The 21,314-nt window shown below is 41.9% G+C and overlaps 1 protein-coding gene across 2 annotated transcripts in view; it reads right to left on the bottom strand.

Moving 5' to 3' along the window:
* Positions 1–21,314, bottom strand: part of camkmt (calmodulin-lysine N-methyltransferase) — a 146,823-nt gene that overhangs the window by 41,927 nt on the left and 83,582 nt on the right. For both annotated transcript variants that reach the window (XM_049600218.1, XM_049600217.1), the window contains exons 4-6: positions 8,907–8,967; positions 6,928–6,979; positions 192–255 (exon numbers count right to left, since the gene is read on the bottom strand). In XM_049600218.1, the coding sequence (XP_049456175.1) occupies positions 192–255; positions 6,928–6,979; positions 8,907–8,967 (177 nt within the window). The remainder of the gene's footprint in view (positions 1–191; positions 256–6,927; positions 6,980–8,906; positions 8,968–21,314) is intronic.

Below are 21,314 nucleotides of genomic sequence, written 5' to 3'. Positions count from 1 at the left end.
AATTCAAGTGTGATTTTTGTGTACAGGAATGCACAAACGACCAATTTCCTAATTAAAACCCCAATAAAAACAGAAAAGTTTTCACATCAATAAACCCATATGAATGCATATAAATAAATGTGAGTTGGAGGAATGAGGCAGAGATAAAGAGATAGACAGAAAGAGAAGGAGAGAGGACGATGAAAGGATACTCTGAATGGACTTCTCGTTCCCATCTGATAGCAGAACTTCCTTCACGTCAGCACAAATGGCAACCTGAGAGACAGAGAGACAGGGAAGAGACAGAGAAATGAAACAACACGGAACAAAAGAACAAAACCAAAAGCACCCTTAGATGAAGCAAACATCTGAACACGAACACACACACACACACACACACACACACAATAATGACATAACCATATCTACAAAGCTTCACTCTTGGCAGCCCAGCCCACCCCACCCTTTCTCTCTATTGCTCCCTCTCCTCTCTGCCATTTCCCTCTCTATCTTCACCCCATTTTTATGTCTGCATTATTTTAATCATTCAATCAAATCAGTCAATACTTTTATCATTGTGGCTAGCGGTGGGGGCTGCTATCTTGCTATCACTCTGTTCAGTAATTGCATTGTGACAGGGGATGATGGCAAGCGCAGAGCCTTTTCATTTGACGCTGGGTGTTTATCGGGCCGAGCCATCACTCCGTTCGCCGCTGTCACTCTGCACTCGGCTCGCCGGGCCTGCCTGATGCCCTTCATATAACTTTGCGGTGCAGACTGTGAGAGACGAAGAGAAAGAGAGGGAGAGGGAGCGAGACGGGAGAATGGATAGAAAGCTTTGTGCTGCGCTGTGTGTCTCTGTGTGAGAGAGATATAGATAGAGAGGTGTGTGCTTTACTATAACCTCATCATTTCACATTCTCTTTTCTTTGCAGATGCTTTTTTTATATCAGCAAGTGTGTGTCAGGCTGTCAATTTCTGTTAAGGAGTGTGTACGTGCGCATATACCCATGGGTGAGTGTAAGTGCAAGTAGCTATTGTGTTGGTATGCACACAAATCCTATAAGGCTGATTCAATGTAATCTTGACTCGTATGGCATATGGAAAATACATGATGGAGCATATCAAGTGTATGAAAATTTCTGAAGCAAACAGAACACACACACACATGCATGCTCTGACACACATGAACACACACAGACACACACACATGTTAAGGCCCTGCAGGGTGTGTGAGGGGGTCACTGAGTGCTGTGTGTCCCACCATCTGCTCAAATGCAGGAAGGGACCTCCAGGCTGAACAAGCGCATCCAGCTGAAAGATCAGCAGCTCAACGCTGCAACAACCCTCAAACACCACTGTACACACATGCACAATCAGGCTCCATCACATGCTCACAAACATCTTAATCTAAACAAAGGTTATCTAAATGTCAAACTCTGCACGCTGTTGTGAAGTAAGTAATCCAATATCACACCAAAAACCACACCTTTGGAGTCAAATTGTTTTTTCAAGCATCACTAGGATCATTCTCTAACCTTCACTCAGGGTTCATTATTGTATCAGTGACAATGAAGCTCCCCAAACCTTAGCATAGTAGTCATTTAAACTCAAACCACAATGTTTCCCTAAACCAATGATGTCACATCATAAACAGATTGATTTTTAACAGTCATTTTTTAGGGGTGTAAATCACAAGTTTCATCACGCTGTGATATTATGTTGATTTCCTTGGACAACAATGCAATATTTGCTGATATCACAAAGTCTGCCATGACACAATTCTAATTTGATTCAATTGAGGGGCCTGTGATCGATATGAGCAAATATCAGTAAACATCCTCATTGTCTTTACTTGACTGCTCGTCACTGTGTGCCTGCCTGGTGGGCTGCTAGCACTGTTTAGGAGGGAGATGTGTTTGGTAGGAAATAGTGACACGGCATGCCATTTCAAAATATAGGTGTATCTTAAAGATGGCAATATGTATCAGTGTTATCAATTTGCATTCATGATATTGTATTGTTGATGACTGAATCATTATATCGGTTCATATCAATATATTGGTTTTGGAAGCCACTGATTTATTATGTCATCCTGTCGATAGTGGTATCAGATCATAAAACACTTCCACGTGTTGTTCTAAAGAGCACGGATGAAGTCTTTATTATGATGTTTAATTTGAAAACTTGTTATATTTATACAACTGTGAAATGAAGTATCATGCTATCACAAAAATCAGCACTTCTGCAGTGGTTCAATACACTCTCCATAGGAAGAGTAGGGGACCAAGCATGTATCCCTGAGGCACCCCAATAGTCCCCTTGTTTCCCATTTTAGTTTAATACATTAGCATGCTAACGTTTGCTAAATTATTACAACTAAACACAAAGTACAGCTGAGATTTATGGGAATCACATTTGGGAACGTGAATGTCTGTACCAGATTTCAAGGCAATCCATTTAAATGTTGTCAAGACATGTTATTCCTAAGCAAATGTCAGTCTGATGATGACACTGATGGAAAGTAAGTGATTTTCATTTTTCAATTTGACCTGCTGGTGGTGCAAGGTAGTTAGGAGATCAAGAGCGGTATCAGCATTCCTGCTCTGAGGACTATACATTTCTTCATAAAATTCAGTCCAATAGTTGTTGAGCTATGTCCAGGGTTCATACATAGTTTTATCAATACATTTCCATGACTTTGAGGCAAATTTTCATACATTCTCTGAAATGTTTTTGTGATATGAGCACTTGTGTTCACTGCATGTAAATCTGGGAGCTATCTATCTGTCGGGAAAACCATGACCTGAAAAAGCTGCCTTGTGTCTTCACATGACTTTCAGGAGTAATGTTGGTGAGAATTAGCCACCTTTAGCACCCATAGTACTTTTACAATTATGGTTTAATTTCTGGACACAGCACCCAAAATGGTCCCTTGTTTTATGGTGAATGAGAAGAAAGCACTGCAGCTGGCAGCGGGTGTCACGTGGGTCAATGTGGTAAAAATGTTGGTAATGGGAGTTGTATCGCACAGCGGCAGCAGCTGCTTAACTTAGCTCCTTTAGCATAGCTAGCTAGCGCTGCTTCTCCCATGTTCAAAATGTCAAAACTTTAACTACACAGTCCACATTTTGTGCGTCCCAGGTGCTGGTCTTTCTCATCTCATGCTTTATACTTGTCCAAGTCAAGTCAGACATTAATAAATCAGCATTTTCATGGTGTTACATGAATTTACACCTGCGACTCAGGTCCAAGTCTGCCATGACCCACGTACAACATAATGTCAAGTGTCGTGACTGATCTGCCTGGACATTAACACCGTATTATACAGGTATCTGTGAAGCATATTTCCATGACTTTTTCAAAACTCTCTGGGTTTATTTATTTTTCCAAAACTCTTCCAGGCGTGGAAATTGCTGTCTTCAAATTCCATGACTTTTCCAGGTTTTTCATGACTGTATGAACCCCCGTTTGTCACAACCCAGGTGATAGACTGACCAAACGGCTGACCAGCATTGCCATCCCTAGAGCCATGTCAGTAGGGTGGCTAAAAACCCTAGGATAGAGATCATAGCTTTAAAAGCAGAGTAGATAAAAAGAGTTAACCATGACTAGAAATGGCCAGGGCAACTGTACACTAAATGAATGCTACCCACGATGGACTGGTCTATATCATCAGCATAAAGACAGGGAATTACATTTAATATTATCCTAAAATCTAGAGTGCAGTTTAACAGGATGCTGCTGGAGGATGTGTAAGAAAGGAAGGAGGAATTGATATCAGGGCCTGAAAATAGAACAGAACCGAAAATAAAGAGGGAGAATACATAACAAAAATACAGGGTGTAAGGGAGGGATGAAATTCAGCAACTAAAGGAATAATTAATGAACTGTTCAAACAGACAACAGAGAAAAAACGTTGGATGTGGTGTCAGTGACGGATGACGGAGGGATGAGGACAAGGAGAGGTGTGAAGGAAGGATTCCATCTCAAGCCACCAATGTCAAAACATGGTGTATTGACTGCGAAGAGATAAAACCAGGCTTTCTCACATACACACCCTCACACACACACACACACTACCGCACACCCACCAGAGAATGGCATCTAGCAGATCGATGGGACACTGACGCCTGCTATGTGGAGGGGCCCTTAAGACCCTGGCTAATAAACCCTATGGCTGACAGACTGCGGTATATCTGAGTGTGTCAGTGTGTGTGTGTGTGTGTGTGTGTGTTGTGTCAATACAGGACAGCTTTTTGGACCCAAGCTAGTTTATATAGCTAGGACTCACTGCTCAGGTGATTGGGTGAGTGAAAATATAAAATTGTTTGGATGCCATTTGTCAGTCATATTAAATCTGCAATATTCAGACAGTTTATTTATGGTGCCTTAATTACAGTTTGCCATTAATCCACAAACAAGTTGAATAAATAAGCAAGTGACAGGTGTGATAAGACGCATCAATGCCCACATACACTGTTTTGTTCTGCTCTTCATACAATCAAATGTAAGTGAGATTCCTTATGCATTTCCCTTCTGTAGGCCGGTACTGAAAGAAAATTGGACCACATTCACAACGCATTTTATCTCACCACTGAGTCTACCTTAATGACATCTACAGTTGCTGGCTGAATGTTTTCTCTTAAGACATTTAACAATGCTGCTGACTGAGAGCAATTTTTGCTAAGCAGGGAACTCTAAAGCTGAGAGGAAAAAGCATTGTTACTATGGATAATGTTGTGTTTCATGAATGAGCTTTGTTGAGTCTTTGAGTTGCGTCTGAATTCACCATAATAATACAATAGCAAGAGGTACAAATACAGTTGCCATATTAACAATTAAGGAATGTGTTTGACCAACATAATTCAAACGGGAGAGCAAATTAAAGCTAATTGACAAAAAAAAAAAAAATCTGCCAGCTTACATGCTGTAATAAATTAAATGTGTGAATGCGACATGAGGCGTCACAGTCTGCAGGGACACACAGACACAGCAAGCGTTTTCCCGCCTGGAAACTTTGCCTTGTGTTGATTTGCTTTGATATTCGTTACAGTTAATAAACATATCATTATCTTTCAATAGGGCAATATGTATGTCTGAAATTCAAACTCCACAGTACTTTAGCAATGGACAGGATGCTGTCTTTTTTATTTCTCATATGACTAACTGAGCTGTCATCAGAAAGCCCAGTGCTGTCGGCAGGTAAGCTTCCCCTCTTCCCCACACCTCACCAAAAGAAACAACAACAAATTTGACAAAATTTGACAAACAATGCTAAAAAAAAAAGTAAGCAATAACAAAATAAGGTGCAAAATTCATTTTTTTTGTACTGTACCCTGGATGTCTTTTGCCTTTTCATTTGCTCTTACACTAATGCTCTCCAAATATACTTCACCCCACCACACCCCTCAGTGCTCCTACCATGTGCTGGCAGTGATGAGCAGTGCCAGGACTAGGGGTGGTACACCTATCACAGTCTGCCTGTTAGCATTAGATCATTTTCCCTTATTAGATGTTTTCAAATTTGAATATGGCACCCTATAGGAAGGAATCCACCCCTGAGAACGTCCTTGCATCTAAAAAAACAACATACTTTGAATTTTTAAGCCCAGCTCAGACCAAAGATTCACAACAAGATGAATGAACGTCGCAGAGAAAAGTTGCAGCAGTGTTAATTGGCCAATCAGCTTGTAGAGTTCACTCATTGACTGATTAATTGGTGCTGGTTATTTATATTATTGTGGCTACAAATGCAACTGTAGCCACTACCTCACTATCACTATCATGAATATCTAAAGAAGCTACAAATTATATTCAGCCACAAAATAAACCTGAAAAGCTGGAAATCAGAACAGAAGTACAGAGAGTTGTTGCAAAGAGATGATACGCAGTCTCATCTATGCATTGGTGTGAACCGGCAGGTTCTTAGAAGTTGCAGAACAGCGCATTGCAAGTCGGTGCCTGTTTCAACTCGACTCGTTGAGAATCTTGGTCTCAACTGGGCTTTACTTTAAAAATGTGTCTAAAAGGTCAGCACTGTTAGAGTGCTCCAAAACATTGACTCCATAATGAAGCAGACTGTCAGACTGTCGATAGATTAAGGAGCTGTTTTCAGTACTAATGCACACTGTAAATTTCTCAGGCCACAAAACAATTTATTCAGCAAGTAAGGAGCATAGATATAAAATGTTCTGTGATTATGGCCTGAGGTGTTTAACACTGAGGAGCAGACATGTAACCTGCTGCTGATTTAAGGTCCAGGCCACAGTGCATGCATGACCGGTGTCTGTTAGCTTCCTTGCAGAACTGCTAGGGCTCACACATGCAGCGTTGTTGCTGTAGCGGTGCTGCAGAGTTGCCTGTTGCTGCATCTACTGAATTTCCACAATTAAAAGCCGATACTCCACTCATTTATGGAGTCATGCAAGCAAGACAGCTGTTTTGTCAACACCACAGTCAAGCAAAGATTTTACAATAAAATAATATTAACATTAAAACTGTAGTTTTGTGGTATAATATCGATATGATTATCAAAAGACCATTTTCACGACCTATTTATGCTGAGAACTGAGTTCATCGTGCAGAAAGCAGTGCTCATGCGGGCAGTGTGGCTGCTCTAAACTGGTAACATGGGCACTGAAAAAAAACCTACAGGTTTCACGATGCACATGTGCTTGCATATGCAGGGCTTGGGCCTAATGTGGGTAAAGAGTGTGCCTGCATACACTTGTGGAGGTACCAAAACACACACAGGCACACAAGAAGTGAATGATCTGTATATGAATAGGTATGGATACTGTGTGCCCATGCTGTTTGGGTATTGATCGGTGAGGGTCAATTTCATTAGAGAAGCCAAACCACTTCTCCTGCAGATATCTGTGTAAATCTCTGTGCGTGTGTGTGTGTGTGCGCGTGTGTGTGTGTGTGTGTGTGTGTGTCACTTACCATGAGCCCAGCAAGACAAGTCATACCTCCTCCTAACTCACACACTGCACCCCTGAGAGACAGAGGGAGAGAGCAAAGAGTGGAAGTGAGATTCACCTTGCTGAGCCAAACCCAGCAGTTTAGCACCAACACACACACACACACACACACACACACACATACTGTACAGTAGATGCACACTCACACAAGCTATCATACACACACATGCACATACACACACAGTAAACACAGCAGGGTAAGAAATATCAATTCAACCATCAACCTGAAAGCTGAATACTGAACATTGAGAAGCACAAGCTCAATCAGCAGGAATCTGAGAACACACACACACACACACACACACACACACACACACACACACACAGAGTCCTGTAGCTTGCATGCTCATTCAACCCCTCTCTCCATCCTCTTCCTCCTTTCATCTCCCCTTCCCCTCCATCTCTTCCCCTGTCCTCTTTCATCCCTTCCTGCCTCCCTCCCTCTCTCGCTGACCTTCACTACGCTGCTCTGATCAATACCCCTCTCTTCCTCGCCTCCCGCCTCTTGAATGTTAAAACAGGAAATCAAAGGGTGACGTTCCACCTTGAGTGGAAATCAAAGGTGCCTGGGTGCTTTTCAGCCCCGTGCCGCAGGGCAGGCCGGTGCTCAGCCAACGAGAGCAGGGGAAAGAGCAACACAGGACAACACAGCGTGGCATGGAAAGGCACAGAATGACACAAGTACTGGGCGTTTACTGCTGGATTTAAATTAGAGGGGATCCAACAGCCTTTCTCCACTGTCACACCTTCTGTTATCACAACAAATGTAATGCTCTGAGGCCCTCTCACTAATTTGTGTCATAAAGCGATTTACTGTCATGCAGCAGGTTTTTAAAAATTCAAACATGGTGGAAGGACGGCCATTACATTCTATTACACATCTTTCTGAATGTCTCATTTGTTTGTAATGCAACAGACTGTCAAAGAATAATCAAAAACTCTTAACCATATAAATCAGAATTAACTTAAAGGGACAGTCCACCACAAAATCAAAAATACATGTTTTTCCTCTTACCTGTAGTACAATTTTATCACTCGAGATTGCTTTGGTGTGAGTTGCCGTAGAAATGTCTGCCCCCTTTCAAATATAACAGAACTAGATGGCACTCAGCTTGTGGTTTTCAAAGTGCCAAAAAATACATCTGAAAAACTCAACAGCAGTGTCTCATTCCAGAAATCATGACCCGGTTACTCAAGATAATCCACAGACCTTGTTGTGAGCAGTTTTACCGTAGGAAGAAATTTCTTTCTCGACTCATTGCAAAATAAAAACAACACAGACAAAAAAATAAAATAAAATAAAGAACCTCAAAATAATAAACTATAGTATAATAATAAAAAAAATTGCAAGACTAAAAAATTACAACAATAAAATGTTAAAAAAAAATCAGGAAATAAAAGTTTACAAATACAATAGAATAAAGTAAAATACAACAATTAAAACTGAAAACTAAAGCTGTAACTTTACTCTATAATAAAGGCCACATTATAAGGACAGGCCCTTAATTTCCTTAAAAAAGAAAAAATTACTCCACCAAACTACACCCGCTAGCCGTACCGCTGCACAGAAGGAGGTGTGCATCTACTGCTAGCTCACCTAGCACCACTGAGCTAGCTAACGTCACAGCTCAGCCGAGGAGGACGCCATTAATGTTCAAACCTCGTGTCCACGAGTAGAGGCAGACTTCCCTCTGCACCGTGATTTGGCAGACATAAAATAGTATCTCTAACACTCAGCAACTCACACCAAAACACTTGAGAATGATAAACAGCACTACAGGTAACAGGAAAAATATGTATTTTTGATTTTGGGATGAACTGTCCCTTTAAATACAACCTCAAAAAAATATATATCTGATCTTTGTACTTATTTACAGCTGTTAGTTCTTGTTGAGTGCTTTGACAATGGAGCGAGCAGGTTTTAAAAGAGGAATAACTCACTTGAACATGTGGCGTTTCTGCAGGCAGTAATGAGCCATCACCTCTTCAGACGGCCACACACCTGAGTCAGACAGAGACCAAGAGAGAGTTAGAGACTCAGTTACCAAGTGATGTTTCATCCATTTCAGTGACAGATCTTTATTTGAAGGCGTTTATCTCGCATCGCCGATGTGACAGAGCGCTTTGATTCCAGTGTCTCAACATCAGAACGCCTTAATATTGATATAAAACCCAAATAAAGACAATGAGTGTTCAGTGAAACATAATTGGATGCATTGTGTGTTCCAGTCTGTGTTCATTTGCTTCTCTTGTGGTTTCCACCTTGCCTGTGATCCAAGGCTTCTCTGTCTCTGTTTGTCTGTCCATCCGTCTGTCTATCCTAAATCCTTGCAACACACTCTCTCATTGGGCACTGTGTATGCAAGTGTGTGTGTGTGTGTGTGTGTGACAGGGGGTCCAGTGGGTGATAATCACAGCGTGCAGGCCTGTCTGGCTTATCACCTACTGTCAGCCCTTCTCCTTCTGCCGTGCATGTAACACACACTAACGCACACACACTTGCATAGTTGGTGCTATTTCCCTCCTCTCTCTCTCTCTCTCTCTCAACACACACACACACACACACACACACACACACACACACACACGTTGGCAGTAGAAGAAGTAAACATTCATTTGAATAAAACTTCAGCTTTTCGCTTCTGGCTTTGAACAAGAAGGTTCGGCTTGGCGCCGTCAGTGTGTGTTTGTGTGCACACGTGCATCTGTGTGTGTGTTTATATGAAGGAGTTGTTGAGAAAAGAGAATGAGGGGATACAGAATGAATTGGAGAAAGCAAGTGAGGGAGGGAGACAGAGATAGAAAGTGAGCGAGGTAACGAGAGAGAACTGGGGAGGGCGGGAGGGTGAGAGGAGGAGGAGAGAAAAAAGGTGGTAGTCGATATAATAAGCGGCTTACAGGCGGTCTCTCTTCACCTCATGGGGCAGACATCACTGCTCTCTCACTAGCCCTCTCTGCGCCTAGCTCTCTCACTCGCCCTCTCTCTCGCTCTCTCTCTTTCCCCTCGCTCCGGTCCGCCAAGATTAGCTCAAGCAAGCAGGATTTAATAATGCCTATTGATAAAATGTCCAAATATTCCTTTTCCCCATTAGAAAAAAAACACGCTTTCTACGTCTTGGCCTGACAGCACACACACACACACACACGCACAAATACAATGACAGCCCAAGTAGCTATACTGTGTGTCTAGAGAGTGTCAAGACATGTAAGGCTTAAATAAGGTGACATTTTAAATTTCATCTGTTATTCCCCTTCAGCCGGGCGCTTGTCACACAGCACAGAAAACTTTATACTGTCAACTGGCACATCGGTCACTGCAGCAAAATACAGACAATATCAGATGAGGCAAAATTCTATAAATGGCCTATATATATGTGTGTGTATGCACAACAACAAACAACACATGTTGAGATCATTTATAGCTTTCAATGCTACAAAAACTTCCTTATATTTGATATTTACTGGATTTGTAGCTATTTTTATTTTCCAAATTAGTATGTGTTTAAAGAATAAGGCTTGTGTTATTCTATTTTTCCAAGGTAAGAGAAAAGACCTCCTGCACACTGTCCAATTACTTGCAATAAACTTTATTAAAACACAACATTTCAGTACTTAGACCTTCATCAGGTAAAATGGCTCCTCCTATGCACCTTGCTACAGGTGACTCCCTTTCCACTCTCAAATCCCATCTGAAAACACACCTTTTCAAGCTGGCATTAATGGTGACACACATATATTGACACCTGCACTGATGATGATTTTATAGCTCACATTTATAGTTACGATTTTTTTTTGTCTAGTCATTTAATTTAATTTTTATATTACAAAATTGTTAGACTTTATGATCTGTGGATACACTGCTGCATGTTTGTTTAAACTGTGTCTTGTAAGGTGTCCTTGAGTGCTTTGAAAGGCGCTGATAAATAAAGTGCATTTTTACTTTTATTATTTAAGGTGTGCAAGAGCCTCCACATACTGTAGTTTTCAGATAGTTCAAAAAACCAATGATGCAATTTCTTACTTCTTACTATGTGTAACAAAAATCTCTAAAAATGGGTCCCAGAATTTAAGGTTACATTTTTTTAAAAAGGCAAAGTAATTTCCTTACACAGCTCTGCATTGTAGTTTTTGGAGACATTACTCAAACAGGAGTTTTGAGGCCTGTTTTCATCTTGGACTTACAAACATTTGGTGTAATCGTTAAGAGAGTATCAATCTTGGAACCCATCAGTCTGACAAAGATGAGCCTCTGGGGGCAACAGCCAGTATTTCAGGATATCCAGTGTTGCCAGTGGATATCTGGGTAAAGTCTTCCTTTTAGTTTAGTTTATTTGCACATACATGTATAGAAAATACAGAAAAAAGAAATTAAAAGACACTGTGCATAATAACAATCATACATAAAAAGAAAAGGATAACTGAATAACAGTTTCAGACTAAGAGTTATTACAAAATTGTCTAAATTTCCATGTGATGGTCATTTTTAGGTCATCTCTGTACACATATATCTCTGTATGGAGGCAGATTCATTTTTTAAAAAAGGTAACAAGAGTTAATTTGTTGTCAGATGATAGTTGATCTGAGATTGCATTTCGGCCGACGCGCTCTGCCTCTCCACACAGACCATTTACCTGCAGCTCAAACGTGATTGGTCAGTACTACTCTGACTACAAACTGAAACCAAAATGCTTCAGATACCGAAATCATGTCCTGTTGTCCCGGAGGTTCTGCATACATATGCAGATATCTGTTTCAAGTGATTGAGTGTAAGACATACACAGAACAATATAGAATTTTACCAGCTCTGTCCTTTCAAGGAAGGGCTGGACAATGAATCATATTAAGTACATTTGTAACACTGAGAATCTCTACAGCCTACTGAAATTTACTCACATCTCAGCTTTTTAATTTTCAGGAGCCTGGATCCCATATACAGTAATTTAGATTTAAAAAGCTACAACAAGGACATCTAACTTGACATTACACCAACTGATGAGCCCATGTTCCAGTTCAAAATCTTTAACTTATCATACTGTCAATAACACAGACACATACATAAAAGTAAGCCAGTACAATAATGGAAGTGTCGTGCACTGATCAATGTAAAAAAAAAAAAAAAAAATTACAAGGACAATTGAACTCGATATACTAGATTTTGGATACTCTTGTCAAGTCCTATGTTCATGTGAAATTTGGATGTGACTGCAGTTACAGAGCTGCATCAGTCCCTGTTCATCCTCTAGAATAGGTGTGTGTGTGGTGTACTGTGTGTCTTAAGCTGCATCCTAATTTCTCCTTCCCCCTTAACTTTGACCCCTCCTCATGTGATCGTGTGTTCACATGAAACGTGATGGTGTCCCATAGCACACCTTTGCCCTGTGAAATGACAGTTTAGCCCTTCCTCTGTGTGTGCACAGATGTGTGTGTGGCTGTGACACTTGACATCAAGGGCCACCCAGAATATCTTGGGCGGATGAACAGCAGAGGGTGGTAATGCAACATTAAAGCTGGCGTGATCTGACATCAAACAACACTGGCAGAAGAAGAACAATAATGGCTACCTTACTCTCATCTGCAGTTTTAGATGAGATTTTATTTAGTGTGTCCTGTTGGGGTGTGTACACACCCTCACAGGGATTGTGCATCCTCATTAAACCACATCTGCTGAGGGCCTGTTCCTGTCCATGAACTGGTGCCCACACTCCCAGATTAACTTTCTTTAATACAAAGTTATGTGCCCGTGTGTGTATGTGCATGAGTGAGTGTGTGAACACATGCATGTGTGTGTGAGAGAGCAAGACAGACAGCTCTAAGTAATAAAGCTTTGTAAAGCATATGTGAATCTGATGGTTAATCCCCAACTCCAATAACATTAATAGCCCAGGGTGATAGGAACTATGTGTGTGTCTGTGTGTTTGTGTACATGTGTGCATGCATGTGTGATAAGTATGTGTGTGTGTGTGTGTGTGTGTGTGTGTGTGTGTGTGTGCGTGCGCCTCCCAGGTCGAGGTGCACTGTAGGAAATGAAGGGATCAGGAGTAGAGAGCAGATTACTCTTCCTGAGGATAATGAAATTATTTCTCACCTTCAATTACTAGATGAAGCAGTGTAGGTGTGTGTGTATGTGTGTGTGTGTCAGCTTAATATAGTTATCGGTCCCAGGCACTAAACCTTGTCAGTGGTGTTACCCCTGAAAACCATATGTGAGGCTTATTGGGGTTGTGTTTTAACTTGCCGCTGGGTTGATGCTGATATTTTAGGAATAACTTAAAACCTGTGAGACGGACAAAAAGTAAAGTCTGACTGAAAAGGGCATTTCATAAAAAGTACTTGTGTATGTTCATTTTATACACATTTAATACATTTGCCAGTTGTTTTTTATTCTTAAATAAGCTTATTTCTGCTGCTGTGCCACGGAGCTGCACACTTCTCAAAATATATAACGGCCTCCATGATTTTATTTGCAACTGCAGTCTGATGAATCACTGGTGCTTACTTAAAGCACACCTAAATCTCGTTGCTGGAAACCTGAAAATATACACAACCCAACGAAATGCTTTCATGTGGATCCTTTTATGAGTTTTATTCATTCATTCATTCATTTATTCATATTTAGATTTGACGGGACACACCAACTTCATTTGATCTTGATGAATTGTGCATTATTTCTAGATTCTGTATGTAACTTCAAGAAAATCCTTCTCATTAGTGGCGCCTCTCTCTGAGGCCGTTAGGTCGGCAAAAGAGAGTCTGCTGATCCGGCAGGGACTCAGGGCAGTCGGGAAAGCGGCCCGCGATCAAACCCTTGAGTGCTCAGTCTTGCTTTTGCTGAATTTAAATTGCTACAGGGTGCTAAGTGAAGGCTGGTCCTCACTTGGCTGCTGCTGCAAATGCATCTAATGGTAATATAGCATGTGTGGAATCTGTGTTGTGGCTGCTGGTTGTTTGTTGATGTTCGCAGACTCTATTTCTTGGCTTATGTTAGCCACTGATGCACACAGTTAACGCTGTAGCAGAGCTGAAGAGAGGCAAGGCACGTGGGATTATACATGACGTCACATCCTTTGAATTTTCCAGTAAAAGTCTTTTACGCAGAGGTCAGTCCACAGGCTGTTATAGGCAACCGAGAAAGTTGGAGAAAGTCTCAGTTTTTAAGTTAGATAAAACCTGTTCACCCACTGGCAGTAAAAAACAATTCATACATTTAAAAAGTTACACAATGAACCTTTAAATGTCAAAGTGAGGGCAGATTTCAGACTTTGTAGAATGTTAAATGTCATGAAACTACTTTGCTTCCAAAGATTGATCATGGGGATAAAATCTAATCACGATCTCAATGCAAAAAATAACTGTGATTAGCATTTATTTTATTGACAGATATTTTTCCAGTGCTTTAAGATTTAATAGTAAAAAGTTACTTTTGTTTATTGTGCCGGTGTAACCTGCTAACTCAGAGAAGCATTTCACAGTTTTCACTATAAACATGCATCTTTCTTTACCCATGCTGTGGCAAAATATCTGCTGAGGACATACTGCAAGTCTGACAGCTGTGTAAGGTGTGGGTGTTGCAAGCACCTGATCATGTGCCTGCTTAGAAGTCTGGTGTACATTACTAGAGGTGGAAGGCCTGCTGAACCAATCAGATTCTTTGTTTGCAGCTACCCCTTGAATCTATTGTGTAATGACATGGTCCTAACCCCCCCAACATCCTGGTGACCCAGGGGTGACCCTGGGAACTCCACGACTTATGGCAACGCTAATCTGCCCTCAGTAGCTGTCAGTAATCTCATGCACAGGGATGGAATTATCCATCCATCCCTCCATTTTCTGCTGCTTATCCAGGTTCGGGCCAAGGTGGCAGCAGGCTAAGAAAGGTAACCCGGTCACCGGGGTATCCTTCTCCCCACCCACCACCTCCTGAGGCATCCCTGGCCTTTGAATGCCCCGGGATCAGGCAGCAGGGATGGAATTAGCTAAAGGGGCTATTTCAAATATCTGAAGTGGATCCAAGTGCTATATGGGGAAACACAACCTGAAATAACTCACGAGCTAAACCAAGATAAGCTAACAGTACTTGAGACAAGGCTGCTCCATCCTCAGCACCAAGAATTAATTATACACAGCCTGAACACATTCATTTAAAAGATAAAAGGATCTGCTTAAGTGAGCTTGTGCTCAAAGCAATATTGATCGCTGCTTTTCAGTGTTTAAATGTCTATAAAGTTAAAGCACTCTTCACGTAGTCTGAATGTTAAAAGATGTCACAAAGGCCAGGTTATGTATAAAAACAGCCGATGACCGCTGTGTTTGCTTTGATATGTGATATGCATCACTGATGTCAGCTGCTGCATTTACAGTGATACTGGAGGGCTCAGAGATAAGAGGTGTCGGTCAACAGTTTTCTTTAACATAGCAAGCCATTTTGCTCCGTTTCTTTTATCTTCGCAAAGTAAAATGTCTGTTTTTCGCCTTTCTTTCATCATCCTCTATCGGGTCTCCTGCTGAGGACAGAATGCTGCTGCATGGTGCTATAGAAAGGATAGGATGAGTAAAAGAGGACACAGAGGAGAAGCAGGAGGACGAGGAGGAGGGAGATGATCAGAGTGGAGCAAACAAAAGATGGATGAGGTGGTGGATGAGGAAAATGAGAACAATTTTAAAGGAACGCAGAAGAGCAGCCAGGAGGAAGGTGCAAGGAGAAGCAGGGAAGGGAGCTGGGGTTAGAGGGGTTCATAAGATGAGCTGAGGAATGATAGCAAGAGGAGAAGGAGGGGGGCAGAGATGAAGAATCAAAAGAGGAGAGGCCAGGAGGAAGAGGAGGAATGTGAGGAGGACAGGAAGGGATGACAAAAAAATAGACTAAGTAAGGGGAAAGAGAGAGGTGTCAAGATGGGGTTAAGTGGGCCGTGATGTTGCTTTGAGCACGCGCAAGCACACACACACACACACACACACACACACACACACACACACACACACACACACACGTGCCTCTGTCACTATTACATACTGATACACAAACCACACACCTGTCTGTTGGTTTTGCTCGCTCATACACACACACACACACACACACGGACACACGCACACATAGTGTCTCTCTCTCCCCTCCGGCCCAGCGTGTCTTCAGGCTCCGTGGCTCTCTGGCGGTGATCCGTCTCCACATTAAGCGAGGCCTCAGATAATTCCTAAGCCTCCTCCATGGCCGATCCAATAAGGGATAAGGCTCTCGGCTGGCCATGATCAACTGACAATCTGTCCTCTCACACGGCTACTTTAGTGGAGGCCAGGATTACCCCGGCCAGCCTAGACAGGGTGTACACACAGTTCACAAGACCACGGAGCTGATGTGTGCATGTGTGGTGTGTGTGTGTGTGTGTGTGTGTGTGTGTGTGTGTGTGTGTATGTGTGTGTGAGAGAGAGAGAGTCAAAAAGAAAGACAGATTTACAGAGATTGTGTACAGAGGTAAAAGTGTGAGCATTTATGTGCACGTGTTTGTGTACGTGGAGCCACGGTGAGGCACGAGAGAGCTGGTTGCTGTGTCTAGTTTGTGTTAATAGTTGAGGGGTTTCAAACTGACAATGAGCAGTGAGATCTCTGCGACAAAACACTATGATACTTACAAAAATATGGTACTTTGTAAAGGGTAACACTTTTACAGATAAGACTCTGTATTTCTGAACAACAGCAAAAGCCTGACTCCCAAACTGCTGTGCATTTTGTGAACATTTTGATAAACATTATTATAAAAAAACAGCATCAATCTACAACAAGTGTTGTGTGTGGATTGATGGGCACAGCAAAACTAGCAACTGCAGGACTGCTCTTTAGGGGTATGTTTGAATAGAACCTCATATATGAGTCAATGCAGTTTTTTTTGTCCTATATGTGATATATGATATGTCAAACATGGTTAATTTCTCATAGCTGAGGAGTTAAGTCCAAGAATCTGAATGCTGCTAGGACAAAACACCAATGTTGTGTCTCAAATCAGAAAGGACGGCAGAGGAGATACCCTCTATTTAAAACATCTGTGCACAAAAAAAGGTGTTCACAGTGCAAAAAATGATAGAGTGAATAAAAACAGGAGCAAGCGTTTCAGTCCTTGACTCTCATCAGTGTCTCAAATCAGATACACCTGTTAGTAGACTTTCATCTCGTGTAGTGTGAAATCTTTGCCAGGGTTGTTTTGTTTCAAATCAAACATGGCCGTTGTGCACTTGGCAGAAAAGACAATTGCAAGATCTGGCAGCTTTTCTTCTTTGACTTGGGGAACTCCAACCAGGTGGAACATTATCGCCAACATCTGATGAACGACTGTCACTTGTCAAAATACATGTTTGCTATATCTGCTTGTTTACTAACTTGATTTCTGTATTAACTTACCTGAACGTTTTTAAGATACATTTCTGGATCTGTGAATGTCCGCGGCTGATCTGCTGTAGCTGCAGCTGCTGCAGTATTTACAACAAGTTGAGCATCTGACCACACATCTAATCCTAAAATCTTCTGCAGTGGATACAACAATTTAACATGCATGAACACCGAATGTAGACCTACCTATCCCCTAAAACTCGCACAGCTTACGCCACAACACGTAACGTCAAAGCCTGATGACAAAATGTGCTGCTGTTAGCGGGCTAGCAAGCTAATGTTTGCATTATACTATTCTTTCTCAGACCTTGAACTCAAGTCGACTAGTGGCCCTAAATGACAACTATTGGTTGACTAGGAAGATTCTAAGTCGGGGGCAGCCGTAATATTCGTACAATATTTCCACAGTAGTCAGCCAACATTTCACAGCTTCAGAATGTGTCTGTGGTCCTGCCCTGTCTGCTGCGTAGGCAACATGTCGACTGCTGAGGATGAGAAGTGTCCAACATTCCACACTTAACTTTCTGGCTGTTATGAGTGCACCATCCAGGTACTCAAAGTGCACTGCATTTTGCCGTACTTCTCAGTGTAATCGCACTTGTGCACTCAAAATATCAATTATAAGTATGATTCGAGACATGGAACAAGTATTATAGAGGAGTTTGAGCCTTTTAAGAGCATATTAATTAGGTGCTGACTGCAGTCAGGTGATTGGAAGCAGAGAAGCTGTAACGTGAACACAAGTCAACAGGAGTAAAGAGCAAATATCACCGATTTCATTATTTCAAAATCAAAAAAGCTAAATGCTTTGTGGCCTTTAAGGATCTCCATCCCCTGATGAATCAGATTGGGTCAGGTTTTCTAAAAGCCTGAACTATTAATGGCAGTGTGTTAATAATAATAGCAATTACGGAATGATCATTCTGCCTAGCTGGTATGGTAAATACACATGCTGTGAATAGGCAGTTTAGATAGCCTATTCGCCTTTCACCAGAAGAGCCAGGCAATGTGTGATAAGCATCGACATTCTAGCCAACAGAGTCTGCCTTGGAGACACTCCTGATCCCTTTTTCCATTGGAATAGGCTCATTTTAACACAAACTCTCTCTCACACACACACACACACACACACAGGCGCGCACTCGCACACACATGCTTGGAGGACTGTGCAGGGCTTCGATAAGCGTGGCCCTTCTCTCTCTCTCTCTCTGAGTAAACATCGTTTTGGATTAGGCAGAGTATAATGAGAGCAGGGGGCTATCTGCCCACCACGCCTGCATTGTGGCCCCCCGCTCCTCTCTGAGGGGGCCGGGACCAATCTTTACTCTGCTATTTATCCCCCTCCTCTGATAGCTTACTTATCTGCTGCAAAATGCCAGGGCTGACTGCCTGTCTAACTGCCCCTATAACTGTCTGCTTGCCTTCTCGTCTGCCTGATTCCACGCCCTTCTCTCTGTCTGTCTGTCATCCTGTCGTAAAGCTTGCAAAAGCATTAAGACAAATGCGTGACTACGTCTCATTTTATCTCACCTCTACCTGTCTGTCAGCGTGTTGGACTACGTGACAGACTCTTTTCCTGAATCTCATCTGAAGCCGCTTGCTGTTGCGGAGGGCAGCACTGCAGTGGGAGTGATATTATAAAGGCAGAGCATTGCTATATGTAGAGCAAGCAGGGACACTTGTCTTGCACTGAGAGGTCGTTGCTTGTGAGTGTTTTTTTGAGCACTGTGCGTCTGATATTTTTTATAGGGTGTGTTTCGTCATTTTATCGATGTTATCATGTATAAATAAAATCACATATGGGGAGTCTATGTGGGAAAATTCCATGCTCTATGATTTTTAGTGATGTATACACTTCTTTTATGGGATAGAAAAGCTGCCAAGGTAGCATTACCTATTAAGTGTGCAAGCACTAAACCTGATATTACATACTGCTTTACCTTATGTCTCATCTTATGTAGACCAAGGACTCCATACCAGCCTTTAAAAACCAACACAAATGGGTGATACACTAAAGGAAATGTACACATCTTTATATTTTTACTTCCGTCATCCACTTTTTTACTCAAATATGAAGCAGAACGAAGAAAAAAAGGGTTTTCTAGCAGTAACTGATATTCTTGTTTACATAATATCAGTGTTTTATGAGCCAGCTTCCTTCACCATTATGCCCTGAACTTCTCATTGACAGTAAAAAGAAATAGAGAGTGTACACTTGATGAAATTACATCTAGTGCGCAACCATTGTCATTACAGAGTGAGTGTACGGGAGCAAAGGAACTCCATGGAAGTGAGGGTTACAGGGGCAGAGTCGAATAAAGTACGGAGAAAGAAACGGAAGGAGGGAGCCGGAGAGACACGGCGGCGCAGAATCACAGAGAGGAGGAACGATCGAATGAGAGGGGAGGGAATGAGATGTGGGGAGAGACAGGAGGAGGCAGAAACAAAGAGGGAGTTTGACATGTGGCTAATAGACATATCAGCACTGAGGTGTGGGGTTTAGCTGGCAGACGAGAGCTTTGCAGCGCTTCATTCATTGATTAGCATACGGAGAGTGGCATGGGGCCGTGTGACAACCCCAGATTACGCTGTGCGCGCGCGCACACACACACACACACACACACACACACACACACCCACACCCACAATGTAGATTGCCACAGATTGCATCTCTCCCCTTCCTTGGAGAAAGGCAAGGATGTCAAATTACAGGGTGTCACCTGCACCGGGCTATCTAGTTTCTTGAATGTTAATGTATATAAACAATTAGGACAGCAGAAAGAGAAAGAGAGGGGTCTGGGGGTGACTGAAGACGCAAAAGATGGAGAGCAGAGAATGAAAGAGATGTAGGAAAGAGTTGGGAAAGTGTGGAATAAAAGAGGAGAGACTGGGGGGTGAAAGGGGCAGGAGAGGGGAGTCAGTGAAGGGAAGCGGGGAAGGTAGATATTGACGTCTGCAGGGAGGAGAGGAACAGGACAGCTGAGATTAAAATGACTGATGAGAGGTTCTTGTTTCTTGGATCACGGAAAAAGAATAAAATATGAGAAAGCACGACAGCTGCCACTGAGCCCCTCCCTGCCTTCACCCTGCGGTATTCTCTCTGAACATGTTCTGATGTGAAATGGAAAAATCAGAATCATCCTCCCTATGGCAAAGTCCACAAGTAATATACATTAATATCAATGTATGGCTTTATTGCTGTGAGGTGTGACGATACCAAGATACTATAGGAATTTCAACCAGGTAGACATTTTGAAGCAAGTGTCACCCTGTTTGACATCAACAACACCAATGGTTTCAACAAACATTGGAGCCTTGTACAAAAAAAAAATCTCCAATTAAAGAGATTGTTAAAGGCAAGAACCAATACCTGAGGCTGTGTCGGTTGGTCTGGTGTTATCAGAGTACGTCTGCGACCTCTGTCCCTGCTGTGTGTCTCTACATTATAAGCATTACAATAAAATGGTTTGTACCAGTAGTTTCTTTATCTCTCATTTCCTCACCCACGTCCTTCTCTTTTTTAACTTGTCTGGCAGCCTGTTACATAAATGTCATTTAAATGTCAATAACTTTGAATTGAATTCCCATCTGCAAATGATACAAAGACAAACATGTGAGTGTGTTATGATACATACACACATAATTGCACCTGCATTATATACTTAAAAAAAACCTGGCAGCATTCAGATCATAACTGCTGAAACCTCATTGCTTATTTTTATACTAATATACTGCTGACATACTCAGTCTGTCTGCACTAAATGAGCAATTAACTATGCCAGTGAATTATACTCCAGCAACATGACTAACACATGACTGACGACCCATTTGACGGGGCCAAAGGCTCCCAACAGGCCTTATTTGGATAAACTGACCACCTTTTAAGAATCTCAATAGTTACGTTCTCAACTAAACAAAATTAATAAAGTGACAGATTAATAGGTTTTTGCCTGGCTCAAGATCTTTGCTGTTGC

This window comes from Epinephelus fuscoguttatus, linkage group LG16 (genome assembly GCF_011397635.1).
Source record: "Epinephelus fuscoguttatus linkage group LG16, E.fuscoguttatus.final_Chr_v1".
Classification (NCBI taxonomy): Eukaryota; Metazoa; Chordata; class Actinopteri; order Perciformes; family Serranidae; genus Epinephelus; species Epinephelus fuscoguttatus.
This window is presented reverse-complemented; position numbering and strand designations above follow the sequence as displayed.